Source organism: Drosophila melanogaster, chromosome 2R (genome assembly GCF_000001215.4).
Source record: "Drosophila melanogaster chromosome 2R".
NCBI lineage: Eukaryota > Metazoa > Arthropoda > Insecta > Diptera > Drosophilidae > Drosophila > Drosophila melanogaster.
Window position 1 is genome coordinate 23,000,732 of NT_033778.4, and position 26,031 is coordinate 23,026,762.

A 26,031-nucleotide genomic window follows, 5' to 3' on the forward strand; every position below is an offset into this window, starting at 1 on the left:
TGGAGCACGCTCCTTCCAACCGGCTAACACCTACACACACACGCACACACACTGGCACACTCACGCCGGAAATGCACTTGGCCGAAAGAGGAGGCAATTGCCAACGCTATACGAGATAGTCTTATCAACATATTCATATTAAGACCAGGTGCTTAGATACGCTGTTATTAAAGATTATAATGCATATTTGTCACTTAATTTTATTTTTGATTTTATTAATTTTTTTCCGGTGCATACACACACGCATGCAAACACTACGATATCGCGCATTAGGAGCACTAGCAACAACAATAACCAGTGCGGGAATGGCAACAATAACAACAACGGTGAAAGTGGCTTGGCCAAAAGGACAGAAAATGGTCGGCAAGGGGGGGGGGGGCGATGGGTGGGTGGTTGGGCCCGGCTCGCTTGGCTTTTGTTCCTGCCTTTGCTGCTGCATTAGTTTGTGTTTGAACTTTGCAAGTTTTTGCCATCATTGTTGGTGTTTCGCCTGCTCGTTGTTGCTGCTGCTGGGCAACTGTTGATGTTTACATTTAGCGCTTGGATTTATGAACTCCGCATGCGGGGCACGTAGCATTGGACAATTTAAAGTTTAGCACACCCACCCACACACACACACACACAAACACACAGAGGCAAGTAGGCCAAAAAAGGGAAAACCCGATAGAACAGAAAACGGCGAAAGGTCAATTGTTTCTCGGTGGCGGGGGCAGCTACTTGGTTCTAGTGGACGCAGGACAAAGGACACACTCCTCTCGTGGCATTTATTCTCCTCTTAAGTATTTGCGCTTAGTTTACTTTTATTTGTCTAACGGCAACGAGTTCACTAAAGGCCAGTTTCGAAATTAATGGGCACTTGGGCAGCACTGTTAATGCTCTGTTACCGAAATTTAGTGCAAAAGGATTGAATTTGTATTTAAACTATATTTTGGATAACTTTTATTCTTACACTACACTCACTTGAAGTTCTTACAACCAAGGTCTGTGTAACTTTCGCATATACGGCGAATATATTATTTTTACTTGCACAATTGTTTCTCGTGCGGTAGTATTCATTTAAATTAAGCTTAACAAATGCGGAAAATTATAATTTAGTAGATTTGCGGTAGACAGCTGCCATAGGTTATGATCAGAGACAGCGGAGTAAGTTGTGCTGGACTAATAGAACAATAAATTTTGTTTTATTTCCGAATCCAATTCATCAAAAAACATTACAACATTTAAAAAATATCGTTATAAATGAATTAAATAGGAACACAGGTTCTAACACAGTGGCGCCACTGAGCATATGTATATTACGCGTAAGAAGTAAAACTAATGTAGAGTTTTATTTGTGTAGTACCAAACCCGAACGTTATTGCGCTGCTGAGGCGCCACTGTAAAATTTGAGACAACGCTTTTAAATGGGATATGAAAAAATGGAAATTTCTGTTTTTAATTCACTTTTCTCAAGGAATTATTAATTTTTATTGATTCTTAACTCTTAAATCATTAATTTGACGGGCCTGCAAAACCTTATGTAAATTAATGTACTGACATCATTATTAACTACATTTTCTTAATATGGATAATGGATTTTTTTCGAAATCACAAAAATTTAAATGCTATTTAGGCTTAAAGTGTCACTTAAATTATTTAATATTTATATCCAAGTAAGCAGCACTTTATAGGCAGGATCAAAGAGATTATTTAACTAATTGTATGCGGAGCAAGGAATTAATTGTTAGATTTCCCATCGTCGCCGGCATTATCAGCAGGTTGACACTCTCAATTGACTTGTACGATGTTGTTGGTTGATTATCTGCCTGCTTTGTGGTCCAGATCCCTGCTCCCCGCCACTCCAAACAAATTGAGGCGATTAGAACGTTAATTGCGGGGCGTAAATCTGGCCAAGTGCCGCCCAGGCCGCATCACAACATCCATCAGGTCGGGCCAAAAACGGGTCCACACCGACCACTGGCAGCCACGATGTCCGTTCGGCCGTTTTGGCCAGGATTTACGAGCCACATTAGACCAGGCCACAGACTTCGGAGTCAAGTCGAGGCGAGTGGACGCGGGAGTTTCGGTTTTGGCCTGCTCATAAGCAAATTTGAGGCAACAAGTAGCCGCACTGAGCGCTCCATGGTTCCAGTTTTGGCCAGAGGCCCCTTTTCCCTGGCCTGCCAGCCACTGACAATGTTTACGGCTGCGTTGACAGTTTAAATCGCTCTGTGCTCGTATATTTTGACGTTTTACAGCTCGTGTTTTCTCCTGATCGCGACGCCAAACGGCCGGCACTTGTTGGCCTGGCCCGGAATGGGATTTGGCCATTGCCTAGGTACAGGCGCTTAACGTGAGAAAGAAGCTTTTGCCGCCGACTTTTCGGTTTTCTGGATCATTACGCGACCCGTCTATGGACTAACAATGAGTTGAAGAGCATTCGGCCATTCGGCACTTGACTTGCCCACACAAAAGATACTCCGCTGGGGGAAGGTGGCGACTCCCGAACGTACACTGCGGAAAATATCTGCATTGATATTTAAATATATTAAATTTGTCTCGCTACGCGTTCAATGTTACTGCTCTCTCTAACAGGTGCATCTCTTCATCTTGCTGATCTTTTAAAAAATTCGAGATATCTGAAAGGCACTTTTGCTTTCTCTCCGTGTACAAATCTTCGGTGGCCTTCTTTGGGGCTGGACCGTGATTTAATCGCCACTGCCCAAAAAATAGTCAAAAAAAAAAACGAAGCCCCAAAAAAAAAAAAGGGAAAGACAGTCGAAAAACACTTTTCGTGAGCGGTAAAGTAGCAGTAGTAGTAGTAGTAGGAATATCTGTAGCAGTTTGCCGTTGTCCGGCAGTTGGCGCGAAAGAGATGGTACCAAAGACGAAGACAGAGACGGAGAGAGTGAAGTGCGTGGCAAGCACTCGATCAACAAAAGGCATCACTTGGATGTCGCTTCGAGTGGAAGTGGATGTGGCTGTGGCTGTGAAGTGCTGAAATGAACTACAAATACACGGAGCACCTAGTAACAATAGGGTGTAAATATTTGCATTCTCTCTCCCTCTAGCACGCCTCTTGCCGTCCCTCTCTATTTGGTAAATCAAATCAAATACCTGTCAGATTAGAGTGTCCACTCGCCTCCGGTGATGGCGATGATGAGGTGGGGGTCAGCCCCAGAACAGAAGGTACTGCCAAGCTTATGGTGGAAAATTGGGTGAAGTGGCCGGTTTCGAGGGGAAACACAAATGGGAAGGCCAACCAGATAGTGAGAGTCAAACCAGCAGGTGGAAGTATTGTAGCCCGATGTGAACGATCGCTAACGATCCTCTTAAAATGATAAATCAAAAAATCATAATGTGTTGACATTTGAAATTTTGCATCAAATATACCATAAATACAACCATAAGTAAATCCATATCATTGCTTGTTAAAATCCATTAAAGTTAAGGGACAAAAAGTGCGAATAACAGATTTTGAAAAGCTATTCTGCGTGACGAACTGCTTTAATTGAAAGTCTTTGGCCACAGCTAGTTACTCAGACCGGCAATAGGACTGGAAAATGTATTTATCCGATTCTTACTTCTTCCCCCATAAATACCAAATTACACCATATGCTTTTCTCCGCTTATTTTTCAGCTAATTAATTCAACAAGATTCTATACAAATTGTTTCATAAATAAATGCATCGCTCATTTCATCATCTGCCCTGGTTCCTCTAACGACTCATTTACAATTCAGCTACCTAGTGCAGCCAGTCCATGTTCGTGCTCAGCTTTTCACTGAATAATTAATTTATTTTAATTCTTTCGTTCGCGCACTCACAGCAAACATTTCAGTTATGGCATCGATGTGTTTCCAATTATTGAATTGGTAGCTGCAAACTGTCGTACTTCCCCTCGGCTGTTGGCCCATAACCTTTTGTTAGCCCCTCGCCAAAGAGCAAAGGAAACGTTGACAAGCGGCTGACAGCAGTTGCTGAACCCAAACGCCCAAATGGTCATCGATACTCGGATACTCGGGTAGTCGGCTAGTCGGGTGCTCAGATACTTAGATACTCAGATACTCCGGCTCCAACTCGGTGTCCAGCCCCATTAATGAGTTCTTGTTGCTGCTGTGGCTCAAGTTGTTGCTGTTTGTGTTGCTGCTGCTGCTGTTCTGGCTTCTACACAAAGTTCAAGCCGGCGACAACAACAAGTTCATTATTGCCAACTCATCACGTGAGTGTGTGTGAGGCTCGAGCTGGTACACGGCTAGAAAATATTGGTAAATTTAATAAAATACAACTGAAACAGAAATACCTATTAATACAATGAGCTTATCACTTATTTTCGATCAGATATATTTGATTATACTTTGAATTCGTAGCTTATATTCTTGAATAACCTTTTCAAATGTTTTTTTTTCAAAAAATAACTTACAGTGTTCCTTGGCTACGACTGCAGCGTTCTTGTTCCCAAGCCCAGAACCTACAACTAACCAACCATCGACGGCGAGGACGGCGGCTTTAACTGACAAGAAGCCGGATTATTAATCGACGTTTAATTAATTTATAACCAATTAAGCAGCAACATAATGCGGCAAGCGGCAAGCGACAACAACGAGAACAGAAAAAAGCAGCGGTGGCAGTTGGCCACTGCCGCAGATTTGCGAGGGAGGGGGGCTGCTCCAATAGAGGGGGTGGTGCAGATCCCAGAGCCCAGAGTGAGTGAGTCGTAAATGCCAAAACTCGTTCTAAGCTTTTTGCCCCTGCAGCGGTCTGGGCTACAAAAAAGAATTAGCCAGGCTTAAGTTTTTGCTCTTGGTCACCAGATCAGAGTATCTATGTGATTGTGTGTGTGTGTGTGTGCATATATCTTCTTGAGGAGCGGGAGTTTGGGGGAATCCAGGGGTGAGTGCGAGGAGGGAGGGAGGGGAGGAGAGCAAAAACCAATGTCACAATTTATGGCATTGTTGGGGCAACATGCACCTGCAGCAACAATGAAGCCGCAGCAGCCACATTTGCTGCCTGGCGGCATGTTCACTGATCAGTTGTGATTTCTTTTTGCTGCGCGCGGGAAATCCTTATAAGCAAAATATGTTAACGAAGCATGAAAAGCACAAAAATTAAATTAAATCCAATACTCGCGAGCAAGCAAAAAAAATTAGCCTACTACACCAGAGGCCTTTCTAAAAAGCAAAAACAATTGAGCAATCTCCCCCAGCGCCGCAGTCGCGGCATCGCGTACGGCGTACGGTTCCTATTAACACATTAGAGGACCACAAAGCCCGGCACCGCAGGAGTGCACCACTGCAACACTGCACCACATCCACATCCACATCGGTATCCCCCCATCCACATCCGTATCCCCTGCCACTGCCACATTCACATCCACATCGCAACCACGCACCATCAGCCAGGCAGCAACGTCAAGGTTTTGCAGCTGTCAATAGCAACTCCCGCCGTTTGATCAAGTGAACCAAATTATTGTTTATATCCTTCAGAGAGATGGGGTAGCTTGGATCCAGCGATCCAACTTGCTTCTAAGAGCGATAGAAACTATATATAGTATCTGCAACCAAATTCTTCCAAATTTGGATGGAATGTAGGTGGGTTGTATTGTATCATATTATGATTTTATATCGAAGAGACCCTTTACCAAACAGAGTGATTGTATAACTCGTTTTTTAACTCCACTAATTCCCCTCAAACAATTACCTCAAGCTTTTTTACGACATACCGTACTTGCACCTGTAAAAGTTAATTTGTTTCCTGCTCTTTTGGCGAAGGGTTGCAACTTTTACTTCCCTGATGGCCATGTTAATTGTGCGCGCGTTTCGGTCATTAGGGTATATCAGTTTTGGCCAATTGGTCAATGGTTCTCCGCAACTGGTGGCAAGTTGTGAGTGCAAGTTGCTCTGTTTTGCGGACGTTGTTGCCGCCGCTGCTGCGATTGCTGCTGATGTTGATGTGGCTGGCGCTGCAGTCGCCGTCTCAGTTAGCGCCAAGATTTATGTGATCCTTAAGATTTATTGGTTTACGGCATTGTTGTTGCAATAAAAAACAACAACATTCATAAATTATCATTAAACGTTTAAATGTGACGCAGCAGCTCTGGGGGCACGCCGCACGCCGCATGCTGCATGCTGCATGCTGCATGTTGCTAGTTGCTGTTCGCTGGTTGCAAGCTCAGTTCAGTTCAGTTCGGTTCTGGTCAGGAAGAAAGAGACTTTTGCTATCTTTATAATGAGCCAAATGACATATTTATTTGTTGCTGCTGTTGCCACAATCGCTCAGCTTGTTGCATGCAATTTCTTTTGGTTGCAGTCTGGCGTCTAGACTCCAGACTCTAGACACATGGCGCACCAGAGGTGACAGCTGATTGTCATTGTTGGCATATTAAAACAGGCTCACCGTCTGCACGCGCCGCCGCCGATGGGCTGGGTTTTCAATTTTAGGCCCACTTGCAGTATGTGGCATGTATGTATGTATGTGTGTATGGCCCAGAAGGCCTCGACCCAGCCAAGACGGCTAAACGGCGACAGCCACTGACAATTGACACTCTTGCCCGAGTCCCACTCCTCCTGGCTCATACGCGTACGCTCTGTTGTGCCCCAGCAACCAATTTCGTATTCCATAAGTGCCTCGCAAAGGGCAGGGACTTCGTCTTTGGTGGGGGCATAAGAAATGGACCTGGGAGTGCAACTGGTAAGGAGGGACGCGGGCCAAGATCTAGGATCTGGGAAGAAAAATGGGCCTATAACTGCTTAAAGGTCTGGGATACATACTGTACACAATCCATAGAATAGAAAGGCAAAAAGATATCAGAGGCTGAGTTGTGAAACTAAGAAGGGTTAAGAGGTTTTTTTTTTGTAAAGAGTATACTGATTTATAGCATGAAATACATAAACAAATTCATTAGTTGCAAGCTTAACTACCAACAGTTTCTGCATTGAGTGTTTCGCTTACATCAAAGATCGAAGTAGTTTTTTATAAATATACAATCACATTTATTATATTCCTCATTTATTTTTTACTAAACATGCACTCGAAATAGACATTAAAATGAATGCGCTTTTGAAGTTCCGCTCATATCGATTTTATTAATGAGAACCTCCTTTCAGTGACTGCAAAACAAACAATAAATATAAACATAATATCCGCAATTACAACACCGTATGTACAGGATCATAAAAGTAGTTGGAACCACCTTAAAGACCCCTCATACACACCGCCCCCTTCCAGCATCCGACGCCTCTGCCTCCTCATCTGCCGGCCATCATCGTTTCGGGCCAGAGATTCACTCGCGGCGCAGTCTTAGCCAGGCCATGGCCAATGCCCAATACCAAATACCCATTGGCCCGTACCCACAAACAAAAGTGCGTTAATAGCCAAGACACACATAACAAATGTGCACCACCCCACCGACCCACCACCACACCGCCCACCGCCCCCACCAAAATGGGGGTTTCTCGGTGAGAGGAGTCTTCCGAGGCCGGACAAGCAGCTAACGCGCCTTTTACAAATTTTTATTGAAAAATATTAAATTCTCATTAAGGCAGGAGAGGTCCGAGCAGGTTCCCAATCGCGTCCAGGCAGCATCTATATATATATAGCCATATAGCCCCACTCGATGGACGTTTTCTGCCGTTTTTCCTGAACGAACCCGAACCGAAGTTGGCGCGCGCTCACATGCGCCGATAGACTCGCTTAGATAAAAGATGATTTATGGGTTTTATGGTGTGATGGGAATTTTAATTTCCAGCATTTTTGCTTAACAAAATTAAACATGGGACTGCGAGCGACAGCCAGATAGAAGCGATACGAGCGCCAAGAAATGGGCGGCAGGAGAAATGGGGAGGCGCGGTTGGCGGAAGAAGGCCAAGCGAAGACAGGCTCAAACGGTTATTTGCCTGTATTTGGGAACCGGGCAATTGTCAAATGAGGCGACCTCCTCCAGACGATTCCATTTTTAATTGAGCCAAAGCGCACAGCATGTACCGCCAGCCGGCAAACTGGCAACTTGCAACCGGCAACCAGCAACTTGCAACTTGCGACTGCTGCGACTGTTGCGACGGGCAACTGTCCATTATGCTCACTCACCTGTAAAATAAATGGCAAAGCTGCCAAACACTTTGGCCAACTGACAACTGCTGCCCCGGCATCATCGTTCCAATTTAATGGCGAGGGGCTGGGGGCGTGTGGTTATAAAGGGGCTCAGGGGAAGGGGGCCCAAAAGGGGGGCACCCACTGCTGTGATCCGAGGTCTCGCGGCCCGTTCGTTTACCGTTAGGTGTCAAAGATTTCATGCCCCATGTCGCAAACTAACGACACACAATCGATCACAAATCAAACGGACAGAAGCAGCAGCAACCCGCAGTTGCCGCAGTTGCCGCCGTTGCGACAGTCATCCAAATCCAAATGTGTCTCAAAAATCAGGCCGCGGCCAATGCAAAGCCGTTTCATAAATTGCACATGACCTGACGACCAGCAGCTCCAAACAGCCACTGCTCCAGCTCCAGGACCAGCACCAGCACCAGCTTCAGCTCCAGCTCCATCTCCATCTCCTCCTGCCACTCCAAACGGCATCTGCGGCAGCCAAAAGGCAGCAGAAAGGCATAACAATAAATTAAAATTCGATGTCGATGGCTAGCTGCACCGGAAATATTTGTTGATTTCTTCAGTGGAGCATAAAGGCAAATATGCTTTAATACTAACATATAAATTGTATAACATACGACTCATATATTTATCGATGAAATATGCAGTTATTTTTATCAGTTAAGCTTACAAATTATTCTCTGTGTAAAGGTGCATGTGGCTATGGATGCGAACTGAAAATCCCCAACTTTAGACTCATTCAATTGCTGGCCGGGCGATTTGGTTATTGGAGCGCTCTTTGCCTGATGGACAGCTGCCGACAGCCTGATCCACACATACTCGAATGTGGATCCCGCTCCCAGATGGACTGTAGCATGCCCAGCCTCCACTTCATCCTCATCCTCCTCCGATTGATGGACAGTGCTTGGTGGCTGCATCGCAAGGCGACTTTATTGGTTTTTAATGAGCAGCGCTGCGATTTCAATGCTTATCTAAATGTATTCGGTTGATATTTGTGCACTGGGTGGCATGGGGTATTCGCGATGTGATCAAATCATGGATGATGACCCATAAAATATATGCAAACCATCATGTTTTTATGGCACCAGATAGTTTAAAATCGAATTAATTGAAAATTACCATTCAAAACGGAAATTAATAGCTGCTTGCATAACATAAATATGAAAGTAAATGATCTTTAGTCGTACGATATACTTGTACTGATTTATTACTCACCTCAATACTACCTTTCCGAGCAACTTAGCTTTGGTATCATTACCGCTTTTCCCATGGGTAAATCCCCAATACATCGGCACAAAAGAGTTGACCAATGGACAGCTCCAGGGCATTTGTAGCGTCGATCAGTGTTAATTAAGGCACCTTCTCACTTTATTTACTTTTTCTCATTTGCATATGCGTGTGGGTCATTAAACCTGACCTCCCGAGCCCATCCAATCCGAATCCAAATCCTCCAGCATCGCATCGGCGCTAGTCGTCGCAATAGTGACCTGACCCAAGGCATATTAATTAACCCAAAAAACCGGTCTGTTATATTTGTCTAACCTTTATGCTAAACGCGGTGACGGCAGCACCACAGACAGAGACCTGAAGTAAAATATAAACGGCAGTAGCAGTGGTGGTAGTCGCTACTGTCGGGTGCCTTGTATTCGGTTATTAATTTACCAATAAATTGCCATGGCGTATGCGTAATATTTCACAATTGTGCCTTAATGGCCGAGAGCGTTATTCATGCACTGATTTCCGCTGCAGGTGTCATCCACCAACGACGGCATCTAGCCAACCAGTTATGCGTATTAGCCAGGCCCAAGATCCAGCTTCCATGGCTCTACAGCTCCGGCTTCTCGCATTGAAATTACAAATGACGAGAAATTTGTCATCTTTATTATTGCAAACAACGCGCAGTCGTACGTTGCAAAGTTGCAAAAGACGACAAACGACGACAATGCTCCCCTGGACAATTGCAATTGGCGGGGAGTGCGTGCCGTGCCACAAAGCACAGCAAAAGCATAGCAAGAGCATAGCAAAAGCAAAAGCCAAAGCAAGAGCAAAAGGCGGCCGGCAGTCGCTGACAACTTGCCACACATCTCCATCGGTGGGGCACGGCGGTATGGGGGCACACACAGGGGCACACTTGTGGGCTAACCGCAGCCCCATCGTGCGCCAATTGATTTTTCATTCAAATGAAAATGCTCAGCGGACTTGGATACGGAGTGCGGATTTGGCCAGCTATCCCGTAATGAGCACGGCCAAGGCTTCGTTTGGTACAAAAAAGTATTCGCTTTTCTTTTATTTCTCAAAAAATAATACAATTTGTTTGCTTTTGTGTGTATGTTGGTCTATGAGTGTGCTAAAATCTATGATGACAGTTGGTATGAGGCAAATTGCTATTGGGGTTCGCCAGGGAATACAGTGCGTTGCGTGGCTATAAGGCAGCTTAAAGCGTATGTGTAGATATTTCTACTTGGTGAAAAATGTGTACTTATAGGATTAACAAAAGAAGAAATTAAAAATAATATCTTAATTTTAGCAAATATATTAAAGAATTAAAGGCACCCATGGTTTTGAATATATTGTAGCTTTTTTATCAGACCATCGTATCTTTAGGTTTCAAACTATCAATGTTTTATCAAAAGACGCTATCATGACGCTATCCCTCATCGATCCCCTTTAAGTAAAAATCCTCATCAACTATCATTCACTCCATATGCGTATAGTACAAAATGATGAAAACACCCTGCAGATGAGAGTATTTCTATATAGTATGTATATAAATATTGCTTTGCTTTTCGGATTGTTTTGCCTCTTTTGTTATTTTTTCTGTATACAATTTTCTACTTAATAACCAATAAAAATTTGATCTAAAATTAGTTAAATTTCATCTTACCGCTCTAGGGGCTGTATATGTTTATCTAGAACTATGTACACGCAAATTGCTAGCACCAATCCAAAACTATCTGTAGTATGAATATATTTAACTATGCAGATATTTCTATGTATATGTATAGTAGGTAAAAATCCACTTTGTTAACTTGGCTTCTGAAGGCAATTGTCTCTGGGCTTAAAATGTGAAAAATTTTACAAATCTTTCCGCCACAAAACTACACTCTAACTACATCTAAGTTGGGCTTTGAGCCCTCTTAAGGTCTAAATTGAGCTACTTAGGCGACATGGAATATCTGGTCTCAGTGAATGATCAATGGAAGTGATTCGAGTGCATATAAATAATCAAGAGCTGCTCCACGACAGCATCTCAGATGAGTATTCTCGGATGTGAGTATGTATGGCCAGATCGGCAGTTCCAAATCCTCAGTGGCGGCGCATGTGCAGCGATAGGTGGTCCGAGCGGCTGAAGCTCCGGGTGCACAGCTGGCAGCGGAAGGGCTTCACGCCCGTGTGCTTCCGGTAGTGCCGGGTCAGCTCATCCGACCGAGCGAAGCGCCAGATGCAGCCCTCCCACGTGCACACGTACGGCTTCTCACCTGGCGGAGATTAGGAGTTCATTAGGCTAGTCGAATAACTAATAAATACAGTTTGGTTACATACTGCCTAAATGTATAAATGGATTGGGTTATCTTAACTTGGTCAAACTGAAACTCACCTGTATGCGTCCTTTTGTGCGCCTTGAGGTGCGAACTCTTGGTGTACACCTTGTCGCATCCTTCAGTGTCGCACTTGTGCACCTTGCGGTTCTTGGAGAGATCATTGTAGCCGCCGTTGGCCATCGAATCGGAGGAGGTGGTAAATCCGAAGGCGGAACCGCCGCCTCCAAAGTTAATCCCACTGAAGCTGCTGTTATCCTTCCGCGTCGCCCCCCGACCCATGCCCCCGAAGGCGGGATTTAGGGCTGCGTGGGGCGATCCTGATCCGGCGTAGCTCTTCCAGCTCGGCGAGGAGTTGGAGGCCAGGGGCTTGCTGGAGCCGCCAGTGGGCGAGGTCTTGCGCGAGGCCTGGCCATCTCCGCCGGCAAACTTGTAGGGATTCTTGAACAGACTCAGCAACGAGAACTTGCTCTCGTAGTCCTGCATGCTGTTCGCCGCAGATCCTGCTCCGCCGCTGCTGCTGCCGTTGTTGTAGCTGCAGCTGTTGTTGTTGTCCTCCTGCTTGACGCTGACACTTCCGGTGCCGTTTCCACTTCCGCTTCCGCTGATCCGTCGATAGGTGAAAAAGAATGGCGAGGCCGCGAAGAACGGCGAGAATGGCAACTTGGACACTCCGGAGGAGGCATACAGTTGTTGTTGCTGCTGAGCAGCAAAGGCCCCCAACGACGACGATCCGGCTGAGCCCGCTCCGAAGCCCGAGGACGAGGACGAGCCGGAGGATCCGCCCGGCTTGCCATTGCTATAGCCAACTGCCTTGTTGGCCGACGAGAATTTGTAGCTGCTACTGCTGCTCCCATGCGAAGTGCTCGCTGCGGGGGAAAAATGGGGGGAAACAGAGTTAGAGTGCTTGAGAAAACCCATTGAGATTTGGTGAACAAAATGGCCAAATGGCGGGGCCAACTTTATGGCCGCCAATGCCTAATGAGCCTCGTAAATGAACCGCAAACTGAGCCAAGCTACCAACCAAAAAGCAAGGCAGGCTAACTAACTTAATAAGCCGAACATCAAGATACCCTGTCTATATTGAGTACTGCAATTCTTTTGGATATTTGGATATTAGGTAGAATAGAAATACTTATTGCAAATATATAAATGGATTTCAAAATGTCTACAATAACCGAATTTATTAACCAATAAATATAAATCTATGGATTTTGCAAATCTAAGCCAGACTGCGGGGAAATGCCAATTGAAGAGCAGAAAAAGGGAACCAGCTGGCCGGGAAAACTTTTGCCTGTCAGTCGGGAGTCTTTACACAATTTCCTAATTTCGTTCGACCGCCTCATTGCATCAAAAACGTTTGCATGTCGCGTATTTTATGGCCAGCAGACAGCGCCGACGGACGGACGGACGGAGACTCCAAGAGTCGAAGTCGAAGTTGGAGACGGAGATGGAGATGGAGACGAGTGTCCAAGAGGCGGATTCCGACTCAGACGGACAGCGAATCCGTGCAGTCGTGATCCATTTAACCTGTACTCTGCGCTCCAGACGACGACTGCTGCCACTTTCGGCTGCCAGTTGCAGTTGCATTTGCAGTTCCAGTTGCAGTTGCAGTTGGGACAAGTGTGTCGATTTTGGCGCCCGCGACATCAACATCAATTGCCGCCAAACTGCAGCTGCTGCTGCTGCAGTTGGTCCCCAATGGCCCCACCTTCCCCTCGGCTTGAAGGGTGCTCCACGCGGCTGAGCAAACCGAAATCTTGCAGAAGTTTGCCCAGGCTTGCCACTCCACTTGGCCACTTGTCGCGGCTTAAGATTTGCGAGGCTTCTTTCCTAACTAAATTATTTGAACTAGGATTTTTCAGTTGCCAACCTGGCGGTGAAAATAAAGTTATGTTCATGTCTATTTTTTGAATGTATATTTACAATTTATAGATTTCTAATACTATTACAAAGCTATGAAAGAAGTGTGAGTGCCGACAAATCACCACACTAGTTAGCGTTTACCAGAAAGTTTGACAAATTAAAACCAAAGTCCAGGCTAAAAAAGTATTTAAAGCTTATTCCCGTTGCCCCAAGTCAACTAGCGATTTTTTGGCCTGCTAAGCACATTCAATTTTCACTCTTCTCGGCGTTGCAGCTCGTTTGTCAGTGGCCAAAACAAAAGGCAGGCGAAAGGGGATCGCGGCGATCTGTACAAGTGACCCAGGCTTAAGTGCTTTGTCAAGCCTGCAAACTTCACATGACCGAGGGCCACATGGCCAACAACAGAAACAACAGCAACCAGACCATCCGAAGCAGGCCTAAACTGACCGGCCAAGCAGAGAATGGGGTCCGTTGGTCCGCTGGTCCGCTGGTTTCTTAGCCTCAAGTGCCTCAAGTGCGTTTGCGACTGTCTACACATGTGTGCCCTGGCTTGATGCATTTGTAATTTCCATGCCAGCGAGCGTTTTGTTTCACCAGCACCGGGTTACAGTGCCCAAGGTAGCGGACTCACAGTAGGACTTGGCTAAGTGAAACAATGTCCCTATTTTGTTCCACAAGCGCAGAAGTGATAAAATCAATATTTTCTATGAAATTAATTTAAGAAATTAAACATTTAAAATTTTCATTATTTAATTAACCATGTTTCTAGCCTGAACCTTCGACCATAGGGAGAGGCATAGTTCCAGAAGTCGGACTGTAGTTTCGAGGGAGGCAGGTAGAGTGGCCCCGGGTTGAGGTCCGTTAGCCCAGGCAGGCGCGTTATTAAAATTGATGGCATTTAATTGAACTGGCCATCAACGTCAGCCCACAGTGCTGTTTGCTGTTGCTGTTGCAGTTGGTGTTGCTGTTGCATTTGCAGTTTCTGTGTCTTTTCCGCTTGCCCCATTTGCAATTGCTGGAAAGGGAAGTTCGGTGCAGCAGTAGTTGTGGCAGTGAAGATTTGAGAGAGAAGGGAACTGGATGCTACGGTGGCGTATGCTAATGCGCATTATGTGCCAACTCGCCGGCTGTCATATATTTCTCGTCTCCCAAATGGCCATTCTCCTGTCCAATCGCGGGTATACCATACATACAAATGTGTGTGTGTGTAATCACCGCTTTTACCGAAATGCACACGCTGACTTCATATTTCTGCCAATTTGGCTTTGGCAACAGGGAACATTCAGCAGGCAGCAGGCAACAGGCCACAAACAGCTAACTCCAAAACACCAAGCACCGGGCGACCCAGAGATTTGAAATCACACTTGTGCCTATTGCCAAAGTGGTGCAATAAAAAAAGTGAATGTTGCCCCCAAGTGGCACCCGGCAGATTCGATCCGATGCGATGCGATGCGATGCGATGGGATCCAAAGCGATGCGATGCTATATAGACAGGCTCCTCCATCTCGGGCTCCTTTGGCGCGTCTTCAAATGGTCGTCGCTGTGGCCATAAACTGCTCATTTGACTTAGCTAGATTTACGTTGAGCAGCCGGTAACCCCCATCTCTTCACCGCCCCACCCCCCTACCCTTCTACCCCTTCGAACCGCCCCCTCTGTTCGTGTGCGTAGTCGAACGTGCCGCCCCAGCCGCAGTCGGCGATAATTATGATGAGGCCAGATCGTCCCCAGACCAAGCCAAGAAAAGCAGTCATCGCCGGAGAGAGAGGGAACCGTGGTGGAAAGTAAGTGGGTAAGGGAACTACATTTAGTCGATCATTTCTCAGAACTGGGGGTAACTAATTTTCCAGTCTGAAACTTGAAACTTTATTAAACGAGAGCTGAGATTATGTGAACACATTATTATGTGTGCAATTGCGAGCAAATATTTGTAGTAATTTGTAATAGGCTATCATCACTATAGGACAAATGTAATATTATATTCTATGATCTGCCAATTAAAAGAGTGAAGTAAATATATACTTTATTATAAACACAAATAGGTCATAGGTTCCTAATGAAACATTGTGAGCCACACTCGCAGTAAAGAAACAAATGTATTCTTAATATGTTTCAACATCTGTAAGATCTTTGTTTGAGCCATATATAAAGTTTCGATTTCTATACCCACTGTGCGAAGCCCACTGTGCCAGCGTGTGCGGTGTGTGTGCAGTGTGCAATGCGGATCTCGCACCAAATGCGACTGCAAGAGTTGCAAGTTTAGAAATGAGGAGCGTCGGGGAGAGAGAAAAACCCAGGCGAACAATAAATTACAAAAACAGTTGATAGGGTTTAATGTGCACTTGGTGTGCGATTGGTTATAATTGACAGTTCGCTTGGCTGGCTTGGGCAGCGCAGCTCAACTTGGCTCCAAGTCCGATTCCGGGCTCAACTTGGCGACGTGCTTGGCCAAGCACCACCAGAGCAACAGAAGGCACCACCAAGCACCAAGCACCGAGCACCACTAACATCCAACGTGTGTTACGTTTCTAGCCAGTTAATTGCCAGGCGAGCTTACGTTGATTTACTAGTTGATTTTTATACGAAACTGTCGTATTTAAGTTATAATTATGAAACAACATGGCTGCGTATCCGTGTCCGTGTCTGCATCTCTTGCAGTCAGCAATTTTCACACATGAACCGTTCGCTTTCTGGGCCACAGCCACATCAGTTGACCAACTTTGACTCCGATACGTTTTGGGCCACCGACGAGTCACATTGGATTTATGGCATTGCGCATACGCCGTGGGGGCAATCGTCAGTCGGTTGGTCGGTCGGTCGAAATCGGTCGGAATCGCCACCATTATAGCGTACCCTCCGCCAGCCACTTTGGCTTTTTGTTTCAGCCATTTTTCACACTCTGCGGGCGTCTTTTGAACCTTGAAATAAAAGTTTTCCCACACTGCACACTGCAAAACATTTCGATTTTCCTTTTGGCGGCTAGCCTACCTTACCTTACCTTACCTTACCTGCTAATCCAGCGATTCCGATTCCCAGCCAGCCCAAAATGGTAACAGACGTAGACTCCGTGGCAGCAGGGAAAAAAACTAATGAGCAACAACACAGCGAATGCAAACTGCACCTGCCAAAGGAGCCAGCTAAAATAAGCCCAGTAAAGTCAACAAAGTCTGGGCTGGCGAATCTGAAATGCCCTTTACTTAAGCAGATATAGTGGTTAAAATCAAAACAGTGAAACTGGAAGGTTGCCTCCCTTACTTTGTGTTTAGAATTGAGTCCTGTGCAGTCGGGAAAATGTTATAGCTAATGCATCCTATGGTTCGAGCAATACTCTATAAGCTATAAACACTTTATCATCCTTAAAGACATATTCGTAATACCTTCTCATATCCCAAAGGGTATTCTCAGTCAGCGAGGGCTGCCCACAAGAAAATCAGCAAACAGCATCGCAAGACGTTGGCGGCGCTTCGTTAGCGTTGCTCCCTCTCCTGGGTCCCCAGTTCGAGGTAACCCCCAAGCCAATGGAGCCCCTCATCCTCCCGACTCCCACAGGTTTTTTGCTGGTTTTTTGGCTTTTGTTGATTTCTTTTTTATGAGCAAATTGTGCAAATATCTTAGAGCAATGGTAGAAAAACGCTGACAACTAGATAAATTTAAATGAATTTCTGAGACTCATAAGCTGACAGCGAAATGGTCGATCAGAGTCGTGTGTTTAGGGGCATGCCTCGCATGGAGTTCTTGATCAAAAGGCGGTAGCAGAAAGCCAGCAAAAAGCGGACATTTAATTGTTTTTGCTACCAATTATGTATTTGTCAAGTTAATTGGTATGTCAACGCAACTAGTTTTTAGACCGCTCCGTCGCAGCTGAGCTCCATCTCTCTGTTCAGCTGGCAGACTGGCAAACTGGCCAACTGGCGGACGGGCTAACAGGCTAACAGGCTAACTGGCCAACTGGAGTCATCAAAGCTGACCACCGCCGGCGGAGCAAACGCCTGACGCATTGTCAATAAGCCGGCGACGACACACGGACATGGACGAAGATACAAAAGCAATGCCAATCATGCAGGCATTTTACACCAAGCCCCCAGTTCAGGCCAAAAAAGCCCAAGAGCCAGGATCCCAGAGCTGCGCATACACGCAGAAAAAAAATCGACTCATATATGACAAGTAACTATAATCATAAATTATAATCATTAAGTCTTAAATCTTAAGGACTATCCTGAGCAATCAGTCAAACCACAAAAGATTTCATTCAACTATGCTGTGCTCGCTATTATGATAATCAAGTCCCAATTTTTGCAAGTGTAGACCACTGCGAAGGTGTGAAATAGCTGGCCTGCCTGCAAACCAAAACCGGACCCGTTTCAGGCAGCTTCGCTTGTCGCCATTGATTGTCAGCGCGTGTTCTCTCTCCTGGCGTTGATGGATGGATGGATGGTTGGATGGTTGGATGGTTGGTTGCATGGATGGTCGGATGACTGGCTGGCTGGATGCTGGATGGTCAGGAGCTGGATAAAGGAGCCCCCGTTCCTTCACTTATCGCCCGATCTGTGAGTGCTTAACAAATGCATTGCGCTAATGACAATTTTGTTATACATTTTATGCATGCACATCGGACACAAGCAGATCGCGCGCACATGGCGTATACGCAATGCGCGTTGTCCGTCCTCCGATGTCCGATGACCAAATGCCGATCACGATGATGACGATCGCTGCGGCGATAATGACGATTATTCCGATGGTAATGATGATGGCGTGGATGCGTGTGCGATAACGCGACGGCAGCCAATGTCGATGGACAAGCCGATAAATAAATTTATGCACAAACCAGACGAGGCGTAAAATGCACAATTTGATTTAATGCCTATATATGTGTGCGTGTCCCGCCATGGTGTCGGTATGTCTGTACGAGTGTTTGTGCAATGATAATCGATTTATGGTGTGTGAAGTTTGTTTCCTTAACGTATGCATTTTGTATTTCTTTTTTTTTTCCCCCCACTTGCCCGCCGCAATTCTGTTTTTCCCCTGGCCTTTTCGTTTTTTATTTTTTTTTTTGTGTCATTGCTAATTGTGTACAAATATGGACAAAAGCGTGGACACGGCCGCGAAGGCGAAGGCTTTCTAAATGGCCAGTAAGTAGGCAGAGTCGCTCTCGGCCATCGGTCGCAAGTTGCCAGTTGCAAGTTGCTAGTTGCAAGTTGCTAGTTGCACTGGGCAATCGACTGGGCTAACAGGCGCTTTAAAATGCCTGCGAGAAATAATTTATGCATTTCTTTGTCTGCCGGCTGAGATAAACAGCGGCAAAGCAGTTTAAGTGGTTTTTTCTACGGCTGCACTGCGTCGGCACAACTTTACCATATATCTATATATACATATCCATGTATAAATGAAACGCTGTGGACGGGAATTCTGATTGGGTTCGGATCGAATCGGATGGTGCATTAAATGATCATTTTATGCAGCATTTCATTGATTTATTGATGCGCATACGTAATCGATGGGCTGGCAGGCGCGGACTTAATGCAAGTCTTACTCAAAATATCTATATAGCAGCCAGTGATTTAAACTATGTTTAAATAGTTTGTGTGGGAATCGAATGTTGGAGAGGGATAAAATTATTACTTTAAATAGCATGTAAAAGTGTTAAGTATCGATCATAACTTTTATGATTCTTTATCAGACTCATGTCAGTGTCCTTAGCCCATTCAATATTGTAATTCCTTTATGGTGCCTTTAATTATTTATCACAATGACTGATCTCCACCGAATATGGCCCATTAGGTAGCCTAATCACGTTTATGGCGAATAAACCAAGTTTACGAGATTAATTAATGTTATTTATCTAGGAATTAGCACCCCCCAATCAGCCGGGTCATTATTGGTGGATTGATCGATTGTGCAGTTAAGCACCGACTTTTACAACCCCTCAAATCACCAAATGGAGCGCGGTCCGATCCTCGCCAGCCGCTTCTGGGAAGGCTCACTTCGAGGTTGAGTCGAAGTTGGCGCTGGGATAATTGGATCGCCGAGCTCCCAGCTTTTTTTGGGGCTGGCCGTAGAGTTTGAGTTCGAGCTTGGCTTGGTGAGCGGTAATTGCCGCGTGTTAATTCAAACAAATGTCGGGGATTGCACATTTAATGTGAAAATGAAGAAACATTGCGCCGCGCGTGTGTGTGTGTGTGTGCGAGTGTATTTATGAGCTTGCTGCTTGCCCCAAACGAGCGACTAGTAATATTGGCTAGTTTTACACAGCCGAAAATTTATATAAAACATATTATGTGATAATGTGAAATGAAAAATATGAAGCCTATCAAGTAATCGCATTATGCTTAGTTTATATGGAGTTTTTTTTTATGTTTCCTTTGAATTTATTTGTATAAATCAACCCTAGAGCCACACTTTTCTCACTGTGCAGCACGTTGGCTAGGTGGAGCGAGTGAAATAAATGATCCCGGCTTCATGTTTAATTTATTTGAAAGTTAACACACATATAACAACAGCAACAACAACAACTGCAGCAGCAGCAGCAGAAGTTGAAGACGAGGCCGGTGACTGTAAAACAGTTAAAATACTACAGCAACAACACGAACAAAAAAAAAAATGAAAAAAAATAGCAACAAAACGTATAGACAAGGTGGAGATGCCTGGACGTTTGTTGGCCATTTGGCTGCAGAGCACGGCATTAATGCGTCGTAATCACACTAAGCAGACATTAAATGCGTTTTCGCTGTTTGAGCACCACCAGCACCACCGCAGCAGCAGCACCACCACCATCACTAAAGATCCACGCAAAAAAAAAGGAGAAAAAAAACCGAAGACGACTGGCCAGGCGAAGAGGAGCTTGCAACTACAACATTTACCTGTGGCAGCGCCTAAATGATTGATAAAATAATTGCCTGCACGTGATGCTGGAGAAAGAGCGAGACGGGCGACGAGAAATAGAGAGGTGAAAAGAGAAAGGCCTCTCCTCACGCAATTCCCACTCCACCTGGCCACCAGTGTCCTAGTGTCAACCCAAGGCCTGGGAATCCCAGGAACCTCCCAAAAAAACACCAAAAAAAAAAAGAGGGAAACTGTGACGCAAAGATCCTAAGTTTGAAATACCCTATAAGATTAATCAATCGAAAAAGTTACTACTTCGAACTTAAGAAATATATATATTGAGGTTCTAAAGCTTGGTTTAAGCAAAGATTTTGGAATATAATAGTTCCCATTGCACTAAAATGGAAATTCAACCCAGTCAATCAGCGGTAGAACTACAAACTGAGGACTCCCAAAACTAAAGCAATCCGAGTGCTGGAGTCCGCGACTACGCCGAAAAAAGCATTGGCAATCTAACGAATTATAACGTGGGAAACTAACTGAAAGACACCTCGCTGAGGGAGACGGAAAGCGAGTGAGGGAGAAGGCACAAATTGCCGCAGTTAACGGTTCCTGTTTCATCGCAAATTTGGCGGCTGAAAACAGAAACAGAAAAACGGAAAACCCCAAGCCGAACGGAGCAGAAATACAGAAACAGAAACCGAAAGACAAGCAAGCGCCTGAATGAAGCTGAAGCTCCCAAAAAGCAACAGCGAATCCGCGACACTAGCCTGCGGTACTGTGGATCTAAAAGCTAATACAGGTCCTTAAAAAAAATAATTAGCAAGACCAATAAACTTTTAAGCACGAAATTATTGTTAGGATTTATTACCATCTAAAACTCTTCAGTGTTTATAGCCAATTGAATTCATTCAATTCCATAGTAGTTCTAGCTCCTTTATGATTTGTTGAAAAAGTATGCTACAAAATGAGATCATAAAGGACTGCCAATATTTTACTGGTTTACTTTGAGTTCGGAATGAGAATCAATAGCTATTTTCTGTCCAGAATCTCTTTCGCCTTCCCATTAGGTTAGCTATTGCAGTTAAAGTGTATCCATACCCTTTCATACAAGTCATTTAGCCATTAACAGTACCATTGAATTTATCTTCCGAACTGATTGATGCTGATAAAACCTTTGCCCCACTGTGCTTTGTATCTTTGGCAATGCCAAAACGACTGCTCCACGACAAGTGGCCCCCCGCACGGATCTGCCCGCCCACTCGTGCGCCACATTATTTCATGCAAAATCATGCCATGGGAACCACGACCCAGCGATGCTCCACGAGCAGTCATCCTACCGTCCTCTCATCCTCCCATCGCCACCCCAGTGGCCCCCGTCCCCTCGCGGAACTCACTGCATAAGGCAGCAAGCAGTCTAGAACTATTACCCCAGTCCCTGGCCATGGGACAGCATCCGACTGCAACTAATGCACAATCATCGCAGATTATTTCATTTAATGTCAATACAAAACCAGCAAGAAGCCATCGCAGCCAGCCTCCGCTGTAGTACCTCCTGCTCTGAGTCAGTGCACCGAGAGAAATCAGTAGCAGCAGTTGAAATTAAATATCTATAATATACACTGCTTAAAATGCCATCCTAACACAACTTTGAATGCAACAATCAATTTAGAGTAACCAGGTCAACAAAAAGTTAATCCCTTTTAAAGTGTGACCATCGTCTTGGCCATAATGCCATAAATAAGATATTTTCAGAATGAATAATCAACGTATACTTATATTTCTTCGTGCAGTGGTGGCATCGTTTCTGTTTCAGTTCGCGACCATGGGTTTTGGCCTGGTCCCGGGATCCTGGCGTGCATCGAAAGCTGAAAGTTTGACACTCCAATTCTCAATGCCGCTGGGCAAACAAATTGAGTGTAGAGCGCGGCGGGGGGCACTGAGGCGTTTTGCCCGTTAGTGTTTTGCAAACGAGTTTAAACTGCTGTTGACTTTTGAAAAGTTTAAGGGCCCGGGCAGCCAGCAAGCAGTTAGCAGCGGGCTGGGAGCATCGATGCGGCCAAAAAGACAGGCGATCCCACAGCCAGTTTCGATTCCTCCGTTTGACCTTGCAAAATCGATGTTCAATGTTCGATTTCGGCACATTTTTCGCTGGCTCCGCTTTATTTATGGCCCGGCCAGGCAATATTTATTTGGGGCTGTCTCTATGCCCGATCCGATCGCATCCGTCATGCGCCTTCTCAATGGCATTTGAAGTGTGCAATCAATTTTGGTTTTGTGGTTTTGAAAACAACACAACAGTTTGCTTATTGAGACTTAGCGAATGACAGAAGTGGTGAGTTATTCCGTAGCGAAAATGATTGAACGTCAGGTTTATAAGGGATTGATAATTCGATGAAGCTGTAATTGATTCGCAAGATTGTCGCACTAGTTGTTAAGGATCAAGAGTGTGAAGGTATCATATTCATATGATTCCCATTCAACAGTACCCAAGTACCAATTAAGAGTTGCAATACACCCACCCTGAGAAAGGATGTATAAATCGCCTGAGATGCAATCTAAGGACTGCCATCTTCCACCATTCCCACAGTCCACCATAAAGTATTCATAAAATATCTTCGAGTTCCCAGCTCCCTGCTGCCAGCTATCTTCCTGCACTTATCAATTGAGCTAACAACCACCCACGGATGCTGCTGCTATGGAGGCTAACAAAGTAAGTAAAATACAAACCGAGCCGATATCTGGGCAATCTATTAAATTAATTTGTTGTCACCAGTTTGTTGAAATAATCTGGCGAGCAAAACAAATGTTACCGCCAATCGAAGCCAGGTGGGTGGGCACCTGAGCAGCACCTGAACAGCAGCAGCGGCAACAACGAGAGGCAGCGACACATGCCGCAGCTTGGAGCTCGCAGCTCGCAGCTCCCAACTCGGACCCAAAACTGCCCAACCCCAAAATTGTTCACCTGTCAAATCAGCGAGCTGCGATCTTTTATTGGTGGCAAGAGGCGAGCGCCAATTGTTGCTGGCCACAGTGAGCTGCAGCAGCAGCAATCCGAGCAGATTTATTTATTTAAGCGAGCCTGGCCGTGGTGCACCCAATTTCAAATGGAGCTGGCTATCCCAGACGTGCACTGAACGAAAATCTTTCATTTTCGATATGTATTCATAGGTATGATAAGGAAATTCCTGTTTACTCTATAAAAGAGATTAAAGACATTAGATACTTATTTAATCGAGCAATAGTTTTGCCTCCCTCATTCTTAATTTGATAAAATCTTAGACTGAAAATCCCATTTTAATTTCCATAATACTTCACTCAATCATTGTCACAGCCAATTTTCTATGGTCTCTAAGCTCTTAATGGCCCAAAGCGGAAAATCGTTTGGTTAACAATGGTCGGAGTTTCCGAAAAATTGTCCACGGATAGGATCGATTCGGAACGGCTATCTTTGGTCCGGGGCAATTTCTCGCAGTGTGTGGTAACAACGGCTGCCGCTGCCCGAGTGGCTGGCCTGGTAAAGACTTAATTAAAGCTTGGCTGCGAGTCCGAGTCCGGATCCGAACCCGAATCGAATCCCGCTCCGACTTTGCTTTTGCGTTTGGCCAGTTGATTTTGTTGTTGGCCGTTGGCCGAGCGATAAATTCATGCCGCTAATTTGGCAGCGTTAACTCAATTTGTGACCACAAAATGCACAATTTGTCGCTGATTTTGATTGCCCATTGGCTTGAACCGGTGCTGGTGTGTGTGTCTGGTGTTGTATGAGGTATGAGCTATTGGCCACGCCCCAAACGAGCACCCAATGCCTTTTGTCTGTGGCATTGTTTACTGTCTAATTATAGAGAGTGGGGCACAAACCGCAAAGCCGGCCCGGGGTGAGATATCAAAAATCGCTGTGGGGGAAACGACTCTCTCAACGAACCGACTGCAGAGCCAGACAGAGCCCCCAGCTCCAGCTCCAGCTTCAACTCCCGATTCCCGACTCTTGACTCCCAACTTCCAGCTCCACCTCCATTTCCTCCATGGGCATCGTCATCATCTCACGAGTGCATCCAACTGCATTCGGCTTTATCGGAGCTCGCAAATCTTTTCTCCTCACACAATTGACTGTCGGCTCTTTTCTACTGCGGGGCTCTTTTCGAGTGCACCGATGGTAACTCCGTCTTCCGAGGAGGTTGGTCTATAAAAGATTTTCCCATAGCTTGCCGCTTCATATTTTAAACTGATAAAAGTGTGAAGTGGCTGGAAAATGTGGTTCAGCTTATGCATAAAGCGCGGCAGCCTTATAAGGCTCTCAACTCTAAACTCCTAACGGACTGAGCACGCACTCCGACTCCAAGTCCAACTAAGACGCTGAATCCGATTCCGACTCCAACTTCGACTCGGACTTGGACTAGCATCTGCAGATACAACTTAACTGAAGCCCGTGGACCCGATTCGATCCACTAACTGGCTCATAAATCTCGGCAATTAATTTTTTAAAGTGCAAGCCGCTGGAGTGGGACTCCTTACTTACCGGCCGTGACAACTGTCACCAGCTACACACGTTAAGTAAATAAAAATTTGCTCACATTTGTTTTCCCAGCTTTTGCGTAATTTGCGCAGGAATTTTCGCTCGTTTCTCTTGCCTGCAGATTTGCAAGATGATTTAGGGCAAACCACTTGTTACGCAACTTGCGTTGGGCGGAGAGGCCAAAACCGGCTTAAATGGTGTTTAATGATAAGGAAACTAATTGCCGGATTGTGTAAGGTTGGAATCATGTGAAGAACATTTGATGGTGTAGAACTAAGCGAGAGATTATCATCTAATGATCTGTGGGTGATCCTTTCAACGAATCCTTTTAAAAGCCAAAATTATAAGAGGAAATCTTGTATCAAATATTTCGTATACCCACTGCACTTTTACTTTCAAATGTGCAAAAACATCGCAAGAATTTATAGTGCCAAACGATATCATATCAGTGAATTTTCTCACACCGATTGCACAATCGAATCCATCAGCCGTATTTATATGGTGTCCGTGTATAGTTAGTTATGGGGATTGCTTCATTAGGATTACTCCATTACTCCATTCGCCAGCCTTAATTTCCTTGTAAGAGAGCGCGCACATTCAAATCGTTAGACCAAAATGTGCACAATTTTATTTTACCAATAATTTGCGAAAAAATATTTTCACGAACGTGGGAAAACCGCCAACGTCTGCTGTCCATGTTGTAATGGTCGTCATCCCCGCGAGCCCCCCACGTGATCCCTGATCGGTACCAACCGATCAACAGCAGCAATCCATGTCAAACTGAAAATTCAACAGAATTCGAGCGCTGGCGCAAAGTCGACGTTGCAGTCGAAGTCGCCGACGAAGCTGCAGTCGCAGTCAGCTGAGCAACAGCCAACCAATTATTTTTATCGATTTGGTTGCAGCCACAAGACGCAGCAAAAGTTGCAGTTGCAGACGCAGACGCAGCCTTTTCATAATCAAATGTGTGTCTTTTCCCGGCCCCACTGTGGCATCAATGCTCAGCATAGCCCGGCTCACACAGCTCCCATTTCGAGTCCCACTACCGCGCAGCAATCCCAATCCTGGTCCAAGTCGCAGTCTGGATCTGTCTCGGGGTTGTGGACATGTGGCAGGCGCAAATGTGCGACTTGTTGTACAATTTCAAATTGAATTAAATGATTGAATGCATGAATGACTGACGCTAGCAACTGGCAGGCAGCAAACGAAAGACTT

General features: G+C 45.3%; 2 protein-coding genes across 2 annotated transcripts in view; one reads left to right on the forward strand and one right to left on the reverse strand.

Annotated features, from left to right (window-relative positions):
• twi (twist) overlaps nt 1–26,031 on the forward strand; it is a 62,952-nt gene that overhangs the window by 15,358 nt on the left and 21,563 nt on the right. The window lies entirely within an intron of this gene.
• The window catches only part of CG42741 (uncharacterized protein), a 31,866-nt gene continuing 16,181 nt past the window's right edge, over nt 10,347–26,031 (reverse strand). The window contains exons 4-5 of the mRNA NM_137903.4: nt 11,680–12,489; nt 10,347–11,560 (exon numbers count right to left, since the gene is read on the reverse strand). Of these exons, the coding sequence (NP_611747.2) occupies nt 11,388–11,560; nt 11,680–12,489 (983 nt within the window). The 3' untranslated portion in view covers nt 10,347–11,387. The remainder of the gene's footprint in view (nt 11,561–11,679; nt 12,490–26,031) is intronic.